The sequence below is a fragment of the Gossypium arboreum genome, chromosome 6 (genome assembly GCF_025698485.1).
Source record: "Gossypium arboreum isolate Shixiya-1 chromosome 6, ASM2569848v2, whole genome shotgun sequence".
NCBI lineage: Eukaryota > Viridiplantae > Streptophyta > Magnoliopsida > Malvales > Malvaceae > Gossypium > Gossypium arboreum.
In genome coordinates, this window is record NC_069075.1 from 8,751,838 (window position 1) to 8,767,279 (window position 15,442).

At 35.5% G+C, this 15,442-nt stretch overlaps 1 protein-coding gene across 1 annotated transcript; it reads left to right on the top strand.

The window, feature by feature from the left end:
* Positions 1 to 10,713: 10,713 nt before the first annotated feature.
* Positions 10,714 to 15,183, top strand: LOC108484366 (putative ABC1 protein At2g40090). The gene is made up of 12 exons (XM_017788132.2): positions 10,714 to 11,021; positions 11,297 to 11,451; positions 11,578 to 11,703; positions 11,867 to 11,962; positions 12,087 to 12,187; positions 12,318 to 12,354; positions 12,623 to 12,841; positions 12,979 to 13,090; positions 13,596 to 13,687; positions 13,876 to 14,055; positions 14,251 to 14,364; positions 14,508 to 15,183. The coding sequence occupies exons 1-12, from the start codon at positions 10,838 to 10,840 to the stop codon at positions 14,703 to 14,705; spliced, it is 1,614 nt and encodes a 537-aa protein (XP_017643621.1). The 5' UTR covers positions 10,714 to 10,837; the 3' UTR covers positions 14,706 to 15,183.
* The last annotated feature ends 259 nt before the right edge of the window (positions 15,184 to 15,442 follow it).

A 15,442-nucleotide genomic window follows, 5' to 3' on the forward strand; every position in this document is an offset into this window, starting at 1 on the left:
GTCCTTTTCTCTTTTATTTATTTTCAAATTTGTCCCAAACTTTTGTTTTAAATTCAATTTAGTCCTCTTTCGTTTTGTTATTTAAATTTCGCCCTATAATTTTAATTTTATCTCATTTTAATCGCTTAATCCATTTTACTTTATTTTTATCTTATAATTTGTACTTTAAATTCTGTAGATCACGATTTATTCCCTTGCTTTCAATCTTTCAATCTTTCATATTTTATTTTCTTTTTATTTATTTACTCATTTACCTACTTATTTCTTTTTTGTTTTTCTTCTTCTTCTTCTTCTTCTTCTTCTTCTTCTTCTTCTTCTTATTATTATTATATTAGTATTTATATTATTGTTGTTATTATTATTCCTGATTTTATTATTATTAATATATTATTATTATTTTCTATTATTATTATTTCTTACTATTATTATTTATTATCAATATTATTATTATCATTGCTATTTTTATTTTTATTACTATTATCATTATTTTACTAGTATTATTATTATTATTTATTATTATTATTATTATTATTATTATTATTGTTATTATTACTATTATGATTTCTATTATTATTATTATTATTATTATTATTATTATTATTATTATTATTATTATTATTATTAGTATTATTATTACTATTACTATTATTTTTATTATCATTATTATTTTAAACCATTTCATTCAATGTTTTTTATTCATATGTTTATTTCCTTATTCTCAATTTAAATTAAATTTTCATTAGAATTTTCTTTATTATTTTATTTATTTATTTCATTTTTATTTTGTTTTTGTTCTCATTATTATTTTATTATATATTTATTCATTTATGTCTTTATATACCTGCAAGTTTATGTTATTCGTTATTATTATTGTATTTATATTATCATCTTCGTTATTATTAATTATTTTATTACGTGTAACGCCCCAATTTTCGGGAATCCTGTGAATGTTGGCATAGGTTTAATTATGTTAGTGGGCCTCTAGAAAGCCCAAGCTTAAGATAAAACCCGGCAATTTTAGTTAATTTTGTTCCATAAGAAAAAGGGGTGAAATTATGAAATAGGACCTATGTGAAAATGTTTGAAAATGCTATAGGCTAAATTGAAGTGGCCAAATAAATAGGAGTGCAAAATAGGAGGATTTGCATGACAAACCTCCTATTTTACATGAAGTGGCCAGCCATCATGTTGTTGTAGACAAAATGTGCACTTGATATCCATAATTTATGGTACAAATTGATACAAATTGATAATAGGTTAGGTAAATGTTCCATGATAATAGGTTAGGTAAATGTTCCATGATAATGGGTTAGGTAAATGTTTCATGATAATGGGTTAGGTAAATGTTTCATGATAAGAATTTCATGTCTTTTGTATTAAAGAATTAAATAGATGAAATATGAAGTTTTATTAAAAGATAAAGGGGTGAAAAGAACAAAGTTTTGTCCATCTTTGTTGATCATAGTTGAAAATTAGAGAAGAGAAAGGAGAGGAGAAAGCTCTTGAGTATTCGGTCATTAGGAGGAGGAAAATTGAAGGTAAGTTCTTGGTACCTTGTTTCTATTTTGAGGTTCATGAGTTCTTCTTGATTCTACCTTAACTCTTGAAGTATATTTTGATTTTTAGTTGTGTTGTGAGCATTTAGTCATGAATTAAAATGAAGGAAATGGTTGTTGTTTCATGTTCTTTTGATGAAAAATGGAAGATATGTGAAGTTGAGCCAAACAAATGAGCATGCATGTGCCTTAGATGCTAAAGGGAAAAATCGGCTAACATGTTGTGCTTTGAAATGATGAAATGGAGATTATGCTTAAGTAAAAATCATAGATATGTGATGATTGATTGGTGATATACATGTTTAAATAACATGCATGCAAGATAGGTGTATGAAAGAGTGATTTGGTAATAAATCTGCTTGGGACAGCAGCAGTAACGTGACTTTGGAAAATCACCATAAATTGTGGGAGATGAATTAGAAGCTGAATAAATTATGTAATTAAAGCTTATTGAGTCTAGTTTCTAATGAAATAAACAAGAACATATTTTGAATTCTGTACAATGAGAAATTTGATTCGTAATGAAGAGTGGTCAGATTAGTCAAACAGTGAAACATGGGAAACTTTGAGAAAAATCTGGTATTGATTGGCTAAACCAAAATTCTGAAAATTTTATGGATAGAAGATATATGAGTCTATTTTCAAGGAAAATTAACGGAACTTGATTTGGAGTTTCGTAGCTCCAGTTATAAATGATTTAGTGACTGTTGCTCAGGAAGACAGCTTGCAGTGAAATTATGATTATGTGGTAAACATTGACAAAAATTTGTTAATGAGTTGCTTATTGATTTCTTATAAGCTTACTATGATCTGTAGGTGTGGTTGGCCGAATATTGTAAGGAGTTAATACGTAGTTTGTATTTGAATAGTTAGATTAACGTGTTAGTAATCAAATTGTAGGCAGTTCGTGTGTGGATCTCGTCAGCATATCATCGCAAACAGGTGTGTAACTAACACCCTCTTTCTTAGTCTAGATCGGCAAAAGTCGAAAAGCTGAAATGCCGAAAACTGGTATTTTGTAGATTTGCGAGTGTGCGAATGCTCGTGAGGTAAATCGATTAATGTTTTTGGTAAGCTGCAATGTTTGGACTGCAAAGTGCATGATTTCGTGCCTCGATATTTTTAGGCTTAATGGGCCAAAATTGGAATGATGGGCCAACGGCCCAATTCGGTAAGAACCCTCGAGACGTGATTCGTAGTACGTGAAAGGTAGGAATATGCATGAAAAACCCTAAAATAGATAAATTCTGAAATACCTTTAAAAGTGGAAAATTTACGCTTTACCCTAGGAGATAAATTACCAAATACCCTAGGGTTAAATTGACTTAAATGCATGTTTGATTGTTGTTATTTCTTGCATGCCATGTTGTTATTATCGATGCATGGGATTGGGATATTGACGGAGGAAATCTGAAAGTGGCTTGTCCATGTCTTTGGAGGCTTTGCCTCAATTTACTATTAACTGAGCAGCAATGCTGCAACTGTGGAGTGTTTGGGTGGGTTGAGCTATCCCCACATGGAGTGTATGGCTGGTACGGGTGGAGTGTAGTGGTTGGTGGGTTGAGTAGTCTCCCCAAATGGGCTTGCATATGTTTATTGATGTTGCATGTATTTTGAAATGGGCCTATGGGCCATACTGTTATCTGAATAAGGGGCTAAGGCCCAGTTTATTGTAATCTGAAAAGGGCCTGCCCGAGACCCATCATTACTGAATGGGCTTAGGCCCAATAGGCTTGAGCTGACTTGGACTTTGAATGGGTTTTCCTTACACACTGAGTTTCCCCAAACTCACCCCTTTTATTTTCATCCACGCAGGAAATCCCCAACCATAGTGGGCTTGGAGCTGTGAGGGAATTCGTAGTGGCCACCCGCTCGAAAGTTTGATTTTCTTCCGTGAACTGGACATCCTTTTATTTACGTTTGAAGTTTTTGGGCTTTTAATGTAATAAGGCCGCTTAATTATTTTTGATGGTCTTTTTTTAATATGTATTACTAAGATAGGTAATACTTATTTTAACTGTAGAAATTGGATAGCTTTAGGGCGCGTTTTCAAAAACAACAGTTGATTTCAAAATAACACGACAACAAGCAAAGCTTCCGCAATGAAAGTATTTTTCCAAAATTAGTCACTTTTCCTAAAAATAACTTAATCAAATCGGTTTCCTAGAAATATCCATGATGTTAAGGTGTGGCAATGGCGGTATGCATGTCAGGATTGGATCCGAAGGAGCTTGGTACTTAGCGATCCGATGGACTCACCACCTCTTTTCCGGTTTCCTACCTGGTGCATAGCTTCTATTCACTTTAATCCTTAATGAATTAATCTTTTGAACATCAAGTACGATTTTCTGGACTTAGAATGGAAAAAAAAAATTTTAACGTTTTTGATGTGGCATGCCGGATCCGGCCATAACTTCTGGGCCGAGTTTGGGGTGCTACATTTAGTGGTATCAGAGCCTAGGTTGCAACAACTCGGCTGTGGAATGGGTTTACAAAATTTAGATCTTCGAAAACAAAAATTTTATAAAGATTGCGAAAAACGCGGTTTTCAAAATTTAGATCTTTAGAAGGTGGCATTCAATCTCGGCTCAAGTCTGTAAGTATTACTCGAACTCTTGAATATTTTCTGAATTATCATGCGTACTAAAATCCTACTAGGATACTCTAGATAGGATGATCTGAAACCATAGAAAAATCGATAAGAGATCAAATCAGTAGCTAGACTTGATTCTGCGAAAACAAACCACGAACTCTTATTCGATTCATAAAACATCCGTAATAAACACCGGAATATTAATTGATGCATAAAATTCGTAATCAAGATAATACGATATGAGTACAAGAGGCCGTGGGCGAGTGAGGAAGTACTCGGCGAGATCTTCGTCTTGAGACATATGCCGGCGGTGGATGCACCGTACCACCGCAACAGAGGTAGAGTCTCATGGCCATGGCGGCGAGGATGATGCACATCACGAGCAATACTTGAGTTCGGAAAGGGTTGCTGAGCAAGTTCGAGCAACGAAATTCGAGGATCTATGTCGAATAACTTCGGACTAACGGACAGAGATCTTTAAGAGCATGTCCGTATAGCCTCGAATGTGGCGGAATATTGGTTGGAGGCCACAGAACGGATTATGGACAACTTGGACTGCTCTGAGGAGATTGTGAGTGGGGTATCTGTACTAAGTCATTTGAGTCACTCGGTTAGGGTAGACAAAGCGTATAGGGATGTACCCTTAGAAACTCAAGGTAAGATTTTCCTGGAGATCGATGGAGTTACTGTTCGGAGAGTTTGATCTCATTTTGGGAATGGATGGCTTGTTACGCATAAAGCGACTCTAGATTGTGCTGTTAAACGAATGGTGTTAAGGACCACAAAGGATGAGGAGGTTATGGTGATAGGTGAGCGAAGGGATTATTTGTCCAATGTGGTATCGGCATTAAGAGCCGAGAAGTGGATTCGAAAAGGTTGTGAGGCCTATTTGGCATTTGTAAGTCAGTCGGAAGAGGAGGGACTGACAGTGGATAAGGTTAGGACTGTAAAGGAGTTTCAAGATGTTTTTCTGGAGGAGCTTCCAAGATTGCCTCCGAACCGAGAAGTTGAGTTTGGAATAGATTTGTTGCCTGGAACGGCGCCCATGTCCATCGCACCGTATAGAATGGCACCGAAGGAGTTAGTGGAGTTAAAGGCTCAAATTCAAGAGTTGTTGGATAAGGACTTTATTAGGCCAAGCGTGTCTCCATGGGGAGCACCAGTGCTATTCGTGAAAAAGAATGATGGTACGATGCGGATGTGCATTGATTATCGCCAGTTGAACAAACTGACGATTAAGAATAAGTATCCACTGCCAAGGATTGACGATCTATTCGACCAGCTTAGAGGAGCTTCTGTATTTTCTAAGATCGACCTTCGATCTGGATATCATCAGTTAAGGGTCAAGGAGGTAGATATCTAAAAGACAACATCCAGGACTCGGTATGGTCATTACGAGTTTCTGGTTATGCCATTTAGACTAACGAACGCTCCTGCAGCATTTATGGATCTGATGAATCGTGTGTTCCAACCATTTTTGGATTAGTTCGTAGTCGTCTTTATTGACGATATCCTGGTATATTCTGAAACTGAAGCGAAACATGATTAGCATCTCCGTATAGTGCTGCAAGTGTTAAGGGAGAAGGAACTCTTTGCGAAGTTCAGTAAGTGTGAATTCTGGTTGAGGGAGGTAACTTTCTTAGGACATGTGGTCTCTGCCGAAAGGATTAAGGTGGACCCTCGAAAGATTGAAGCAATTTTGGAGTGGAAGCCACCTAGGACGGTGTCGGAAATTCAAAGTTTCCTAGGGTTGGCAGGATACTACAGAAGGTTTGTGGAAGGTTTTTCTGTGATGGCAGCACCTCTGACAAAACTCATAAGGAAATGAGTACCATTTGTATAGACTAAGAAGCAGTAAGAAGCTTTTGAGAAGTTGAAGAAAGTTCTGACTGAAGCACCTGTGTTAATTCAGCCAGAGTTTGGGAATGATTTTACTGTGTACAGTGACGCATCACACGTGGGTTTGGGCTGCGTGTTAATGCAAGAGGGTAAGGTGGTTGCATATGCATCACGATAGCTTAAGCCTCATGAGGGAAACTATTTGACTCATGATTTAGAGTTGGCAGCAGTGATATTTGCACTTAAGATTTGGAGACATTACTTGTACGGAGAAAGGTGTATTATATACACTGACCATAAGAGTCTTAAGTATTTGTTGACTCAGAAGGAGCTGAACCTTAGGCAAAGAAGATGGATTGAGTTGCTTAAGGATTATAACTGTTCGATCAAGTATCACCCAAGGAAGGCTAATGTGGTAGCCTATGCTCTAAGTCGTAGAACTGTATCTGATCTGAGAGCAATGTTTGCTCGTCTGAGTCTGCATGATGATAGAAGTCTGTTGGCTGAGTTGCAAGTGAGGCCAACCTGGGTAGATCAGATTAAGGAAAAACAATTGAACGATGAGTCTTTGGTCGCTCGTTTTCAACAAGTTAAGGAAGGGGAAACTTCTGAGTTTGGGAGCCAGAAGAGACGATGCAACAGCAATACCCTCATCTGTTTGGATTAGGTAAATTTCGAGGACGAAATTTCTTTAAGGAGGGTAGAGTTGTAACGCCCCAATTTTCGGGAATCCTGTGAATGTTGGCATAGGTTTAATTATGTTAGTGGGCCTCTAGAAAGCCCAAGCTTAAGATAAAACCCGGCAATTTTAGTTAATTTTTGTTCCATAAGAAAAAGGGGGTGAAATTATGAAATAGGACCTATGTGAAAATGTTTGAAAATGCTATAGGCTAAATTGAAGTGGCCAAATAAATAGGAGTGCAAAATAGGAGGATTTGCATGACAAACCTCCCATTTTACATGAAGTGGCCAGCCATCATGTTGTTGTAGACAAAATGTGCACTTGATATCCATAATTTATGGTACAAATTGATACAAATTGATAATAGGTTAGGTAAATGTTCCATGATAATAGGTTAGGTAAATGTTCCATGATAATGGGTTAGGTAAATGTTTCATGATAATGGGTTAGGTAAATGTTTCATGATAAGAATTTCATGTCTTTTGTATTAAAGAATTAAATAGATGAAATATGAAGTTTTATTAAAAGAAAAAGGGGTGAAAAGAACAAAGTTTTGTCCATCTTTGTTGATCATAGTTGAAAATTAGAGAAGAGAAAGGAGAGGAGAAAGCTCTTGAGTATTCGGTCATTAGGAGGAGGAAAATTGAAGGTAAGTTCTTGGTACCTTGTTTCTATTTTGAGGTTCATGAGTTCTTCTTGATTCTACCTTAACTCTTGAAGTATATTTTGATTTTTAGTTGTGTTGTGAGCATTTAGTCATGAATTAAAATGAAGGAAATGGTTGTTGTTTCATGTTCTTTTGATGAAAAATGGAAGATATGTGAAGTTGAGCCAAACAAATGAGCATGCATGTGCCTTAGATGCTAAAGGGAAAAATCGGCTAACATGTTGTGCTTTGAAATGATGAAATGGAGATTATGCTTAAGTAAAAATCATAGATATGTGATGATTGATTGGTGATATACATGTTTAAATAACATGCATGCAAGATAGGTGTATGAAAGAGTGATTTGGTAATAAATCTGCTTGAGACAGCAGCAGTAACGTGACTTTGGAAAATCACCATAAATTGTGGGAGATGAATTAGAAGCTGAATAAATTATGTAATTAAAGCTTATTTAGTCTAGTTTCTAATGAAATAAACAAGAACATATTTTGAATTCTGTACAATGAGAAATTTGATTCGTAATGAAGAGTGGTCAGATTAGTCAAACAGTGAAACATGGGAAACTTTGAGAAAAATCTGGTATTGATTGGCTAAACCAAAAATTCTGAAAATTTTATGGATAGAAGATATATGAGTCTATTTTCAAGAAAAATTAACGGAACTTGATTTGGAGTTTCGTAGCTCCAGTTATAAATGATTTAGTGACTGTTGCTCAGGAAGACAGCTTGCAGTGAAATTATGATTATGTGGTAAACATTGACAAAAACTTGTTAATGAGTTGCTTATTGATTTCTTATAAGCTTACTATGATCTGTAGGTGTGGTTGGCCGAATATTGTAAGGAGTTAATACGTAGTTTGTATTTGAATAGTTAGATTAACGTGTTAGTAATCAAATTATAGGCAGTTCGTGTGTGGATCTCGTCAAGATATCATCGCAAATGTGTGTAACTAACACCTCTTTCTTAGTCTAGATCGGCAAAAGTCGAAAAAGTGAAATGCCAAAAGCGGTATTTTGTAGATTTGCGAGTGTGCGAATGCTCGTGAGGTAAATCGATTAATGTTTTGGTAAGCTGCAATGTTTGGACCGCAAAGTGCATGATTTACGTGCCTCGATATTTTTAGGCTTAATGGGCCAAAATTGGAATGATGGGCCAACGGCCCAATTCGGTAAGAACCCTCGATGCGTGATTCGTAGTACGTGAAAGGTAGGAATATGCATGAAAACCCTAAAATAGATAAATTACTGAAATACCTTTAAAAGTGGAAAATTTACGTTTTACCCCTAGGAGATAAATTACCGAAATACCCTAGGTTAAATTGACTTAAATGCATGTTTGATGTTGTTATTTCTCTGCATGCCATGTTGTTATTATCGATGCATGGGATTGGGATATTGACGGAGGAAGTATCTGAAAGTGGCTTGTCCATGTCTTTGGAGGCTTTGCCTCAATTTATTATTAACTAATGTCAATGTTTTAGCTGTGGAGTGTTAAATTTGGGTGGGTTGAGCTATCCCACATGGAGTGTATGGTTGGTACGGGTGGAGTGTAGTGGTTGGTGGGTTGAGTAGTCTCCCCAAATGGGCTTGCATATGTTTATTGATGTTGCATGTATTTTGAAATGGGCCTATGGGCCATATCATTATCTGAATAAGGGCTAAGGCCCGGTTTATTATAATCTGAAAAGGGCCCCGCCCAAGACCATCATTACTGAATGGGCTTAGGCCCAATAGGCTTGAGTGACTTGGACTTTGAATGGGTTTTCCTTACACCTGAGTTTCCCCAAACTCACCCTTTTATTTTCATCCACGCAGAAATCCCCAACCATAGTGGGCTTGGAGTCGTGAGGGAATTGGAGTGCCACCGCTCGAAAGTTTGATTTTCTTCGGTGAGTGGACATCCTTTTATTTACGTTTGAAGTTTTGGGCTTTTAATGTAATAAGGCCGCTTAATTATTTTTGATGGTCTTTTTTTAATATGTATTACTAAGATAGGTAATACTTATTTTAACTGTAGAAATTGGATAGCTTTAGGGCGCGTTTTCAAAAACAACAGTTGATTTCAAAATAACACGACAACAAGCAAAGCTTCCGCAATGAAAGTATTTTTCCAAAATTAATCACTTTTCCTAAAAATAACTTAATCAAATCGGTTTCCTAGAAATATCCATGATGTTAAGGTGTAGCAATGGCGGTATGCATGTCTAGGATTGGATCCGAAGGGAGCTTGGTACTTAAGCAGTCCGATGGACTCACCACCTCTTTTCCGGTTTCCTACCTGGTGCATAGCTTCTATTCACTTTAATCCTTAATGAATCAATCTTTTGAACATCAAGTACGATTTTCTGGACTTAGAATGGAAAAAAAAAATTTTAACGTTTTTGATGTGGCATGCCGGATCCGGCCATAACTTCTGGGCCGGGTTTGGGGTGCTACATTACGCATATCAATACCGTAATTTATTTCCCATTTTACAATAAAATCATGTTACATTTTACCCGATACATTAAAAATGTTGTTTTCAATAAGCAATACTTCATGTTTTAAAATTCGAAAGGTCGTTTCCTAACTTACGGGGTTTCGGCTTTCTCGATAAACCTAAATACCAGAACATTTTCAAAGCATTAATTTTTAAATATTCTCGGGAATTAAGAAAAAATCGTATTTTAACTTACGGAATATGATTTCTTTTTAAAACCGAGATAATCGAACATTTTTTCAAAATTAATAAATTTCTGGCATTCATTCGCGTATCGAGAATTTAAGACATTGTGTACAAACTTATGGGACGTAATTATATTTCTTGATTAACGTGAAATATGCCTGCTCTAAAAAATTTTGCAACTTTTTAACAAAGGATCGTATTTTAAAATCTCTTCAAAGTTCTCAATTTTCGACACTAAGACATTAATTAATCAATTAGGTACCAATTTTGGGTGTATTGAGGGTGCTAATCCTTCCTCGTGCGTAACCGACTCCCGAACCCGTCTTTCTGAATTTCGTAGACCAAAAAGTGATGTTTTAATAAATCAAAACCGTTTATTAAAAACAACCATTTTACGAGGTGACTCTATCACACCTCATCAAAAAAGGATTGGTGGCGACTCGCATGTTCATTTTCATTTTCAAAATCAAATTCGACCCTTTTTCAAAAAAATAGTTTCGACACCCTTAATGTAAAAATATTTTTATATTTTATTATTTTAGAATAATAAACTACATTATTTGAACTATCTCGAGCTCTATATTTCAAAACACCTCTAACAACAAAACAAAACGAAAACACATCTTCCCCAAACAAAATGATATTACTTTGTGGGCTATTGTCTATTTCCCCCAACAAATTAAACCCAAATCCAAACCCAAAATTTTAAATAAATAAATAAAGACAAGACAAGGGAAAAAAAAAAAACAAAAAAACCGAAAGACGGTAAAACATAGGAGAGTTATTTTCGCTCGCTTGTCCCCGTTAGTCTTGCGGGCGGCCATCCCAAAAAATCCATGGCAACGCGATCCCTTTGGCGTACGCGCGCCAAGCTAGCGGTTGCCGCCACTGCCCTTTGTACGGGAGGTGCAGCCGCTACTATCGCTACCTCTGACGACCCCGCCGCAGCTCTCAAGCTCTGCACCGCCGTCCCTCTCCGCCTTCTCCGTGACTCCGCAACTGCTGCATCTATCGTCTTCGGTACCTCCAAATCTTGAAAATTATAACATTTTATTTTCTATCTTCATTTTGTTAAGATAGTTTACTAAAAGCTTAAAGTTCCAATCTTGAATGAAAAATATAACTTCATTGAAAAAAAAGAAATCAGTTGAATTTGTTAGATTTAAAAGGATAATGATCATTTTGTTTTCTTTATAATACCATAGATAGAAATTTAGCAAGTAATTGAGAATTTGGGTACTCGTATATTTTTATATATTTCAAATTTTGGTGACGGGTTTGAATTATGCTATTAGATTACCAGTATTCATTATGGGGACTACCCGAAGGAAGTAATGAGAGAGCTAAGATTAAACATGAAGTTCATTTAAGATCGGCACGAAAGCTTCAAGAACTTTGTTTTAGAAATGGAGGAATTTATATCAAGCTTGGCCAACATATTGGGCAATTGGTATGTTTTTAGTAATGCCGACTCTGTATCTTCGATATGAAGTTTGCTGATTGGGTTTTTGGATTCATTAGATACTATTCGGTCATGGGCTCGATTCAAAAAGATTTTGCTCTTTTATTTGTGTAGGAGTACCTAATTCCTCAGGAGTATGTTCTTACAATGAGGGAGTCGATGTTGAATAAGTGTCCGGTTTCTTCGTATGATCAAGTATGTGAAGTCTTCAAGAAGGAACTTGGAGAGACACCTGATAAAGTATGTATTGTTTTGAAAACATAATTTTAAGAAGCAGAATTGAATTGTTTTTAATGATTGTTTAGGTTGGATAACTGCTTTTCCAATATAGTAAATGCTATCGATGTTTTTTTTCACACGTAGAGGTTATACTTGTCCATTTAAACTAGCTTTTCATATGCAGGTTTTCGATGAATTTGATCCAAAACCAATAGCAAGTGCTTCTCTTGCGCAAGTCCATATTGCTCGTACGCATGATGGTCAAAAAGTTGCTGTGAAGGTTTCACTCTTTGTTACTTTTACCTAAGGAAATTTTGTTTTATTTGACTTCTGCAAATTTAGGCCTCTGGGTGTTATTGTTAGGATTTATTTTCCATGTCCGTATCATTTTTCTTGAAATTCAGGTCCAGCACACTCACATGACAGATACTGCAGCTGCAGACCAAGCCACTGTGGAATTCCTTGTCAACACTCTACATCGGTTATTCCCATCTTTTGATTATAGGTACTGTTTCTTGCCTCGTTTGGCTTCTACATTCATGCACAACTGCAGAATCCCATGTATTTCTCAAACATTTTATCGTTATGTGGTTTCAACTGTTGGAGTTCTTGAATATCTTGGCTTATGCCTGCAGATGGTTGGTCGCTGAAATTCGAGAAAGTTTACCCAAGGCAAGTTGCTTAAAAATTCCTTTGTCTGGATTTACGCTTTCAAGAAATCTAGATGTATTATACAATTGGTTTGCTTATGATATGGTATTCTTGTGTTCTATTTTCTGGTTTTATACCTTCCAATGCACCCTTGCTTGTCAAACATTGACTTAGACGATATATGTAATTGTCTTTTGCTAGGATAATTGTTATTCTATTTGCCCATTAGGAATTTAGCTTTCTTTCCATTCGACGTGATATAGGATTTGATTGGTTCTGGGCTTTTCAGGAGCTAGACTTTTTGATAGAGGCAAAGAACAGCGTCAAATGTTTGGAAAATTTTCGGAAGCTGTCTCCTCATATTGCAGATTATGTTTATGCACCAGAGGTGCATTGGTCTTTGAGTACCTCAAAGCTTTTAACAATGGAATTCATGGACGGTGCATATGTGAATGATGTCATTACCATTCAAAAACTTGGAATCCATCCTAGTGATGTTGCAAGATTGGTAAGTTCTTGGCTTATTATCATCTGCCTATTGTTTTTAGCATTTAGAAGCTGTATTAACTCCTGGAAAAATCATTAAAGGATATATATTTGTGCAGTTATGTGATTGTCATAAATATGTAATCTGATTCTATGCAGGTTAGTCAAACTTTTGCTGAGATGATGTTTAAACATGGATTTGTTCATTGTGATCCACATGCTGCTAATTTATTAGTTCGGCCGTTACCTTCTGGCAAAAGGAGAATTTTCGGTTAGCTTTTCTTTTATGTTGAAATCATTTGAGAATGTCTCCACTTGTGCTTAACTAGTTGCAATTCGAGTCAATGATGTTAAATCTTTCTTGTTTCCATATCTATCCTCAATAAGCTAAGTATTATCAATCTATCATGTTTGTTTTCTTAATTCTTCCAGCTTGATCTGTCTAAGATCATGCTCTGTCTTTCAGCATGAATTTGTTCACTGCAAGTAGTGATGTCATTTTTAGACATTTAATAATAAAACTCTTAGTAATGGAACTCGTGATTGATTTGTAAAGGAAAAAAAAATATGTTTCAAATGTTCCAACTTCATAATAAATTAACGAAAACTTGCTTTACCAGTTTGCACCCTTTTGGGGACTTCAATGTGGCCATTGAAAATCCGAGTTTGTGTGATGGATTTCTTTTTGAGGCTTTTTCATGTGTTTGATTGTGAAGTTTAGTTGCTTCTCTGAATACAACACTCAGAACCTGATCTTTTTCTCCTTTGGTCCACAGGCAAGAAAAAACCACAGTTGATATTGTTAGACCATGGTCTTTATAAAGAACTCGACTTCTCTACTAGATTCAGCTATGCTTCTCTTTGGAGGGTACGTTGTCCCTCTCCCAAAAAATTTGGATATATTTCTTGGACGCATTTATAGTTTTTATTTACTTTACTTTTGACTTTACATTTTCTTAAAGTACCTTTGCTGGAAATATTTGTGTACCGACACTAGAGTAACAGCGGCTTTTATTTGTGAGCAATGTGATATGTTAATTCATGCTTGCATTTCAGGCATTGGTGTTTTCTGATGCTAATGGAATAAAGGAACATAGTGTGAAATTGGGTGCTGGGGAGGACCTGTATGTGCTATTTGCAGGGATTCTAACGATGAGGCCCTGGAATCGGGTCATTGACCCAGCTGTGGATCATTTGGTCATAAAAGGCACTGATAGTGATCGTTCTGAACTACAGGTGATATTATAAGTTTTGATGTACTGATATTGATATATTTTTCCTCTTTTTTATTGGCTTCCTTCTGAATAAGGATTCCATTGGAGCTTTGTTTTTGTGTTTAGAGATTATGATTTGCTATAAGTTTGAATGTTGGATTGTTTTTAATTGATTGATTCTCACTTCTTGCTTGGCCATATCTATCTTCTCCGGCAGATGTATGCATCTCAATATTTCCCTCAAATATCCGAGCTTCTCAGTCGACTGCCCCGTGTTATTCTATTAATGTTGAAGACAAATGATTGCTTAAGAGCAGTCAATAACTCTCTGGTATTCTCTACTTTTCTGTACTTGATTTCATTAAATTCTTTGTTTCCATGTTACTTGGACTTGGGTGTGAGTCTCGGACATGGGAGTGTTGGAACAACATATGGTTATAATAAGGAGCTTATGCTTTGACTGCTGCATGACAGTTACAGGGTTCTTCACTCGAGACATTTTTGATCATCGGAAGAGTTTCTTCCGAAGCTGTTGTCGAAGCAAAGATGACGCAGATGAAATCATTATTTTCCCAGATTGATATCTGGTTCGAGGAATTCCTTTTTGAAGCTCGCCTTTTAGCACTGCAGATAGCTTTTTGGCTTTTACGAGTCCGTAATGCATTGACTTGAACACCGATTCAGTTCCGAGAGCAGTTTTTCAACCAACCTCCGTGCAGGTTGTTTAAGCTCGGTCAACAAACGTATTGATTCTTTATCACTTCAAAGAAAGGAATATAAATTCATATAATTCTTTTATCATGATTTCTTAAAATACCCATAATGTGTGGGGCTTTAGTGAAATGTTATAGAAATCCCCCCATTCAACCGGTCGACTTATGAACTGTAACTACAAGAAAACATGATATTTTTTCTGAGAAAAAAACAGTGAATTAATTTCAATTACAAAGCTGAATCAGCTGATTACTCGATTAATGTATCTTTTAGGATTGTTGCAAATTATGTCTCCGATGCATTTTTGTTTGTTTAGTTTGAACCAGGTTGGCCGGTCGGATTGGGGAGATAGTTTAATTGAGAGCTGATACGAATTGATTAGAGGTGCTTATGAGCCAGGTTGGAGTATAATATTAACATATTTGTGTTTGTCCAAGTTAGACTCGCCTGAAATTTGAGTTTAAAATTTTGTTCAAATTTGTCCATATTTGTAGAAGACTAACTTAAGTTAATTTTAGGTTCTTTCATATAATTTTTAATTTTTTTAAAAAAATAATTATATTTTAATATTTAATACTTTTATACCTTTTTATTTATCGAATTTTTTATATGGTTATCTTAGTAGTATTATATATTTACTATATATTTTTTAATGGATTCTAAATTACATAATATATAAAAATAATATAATATAA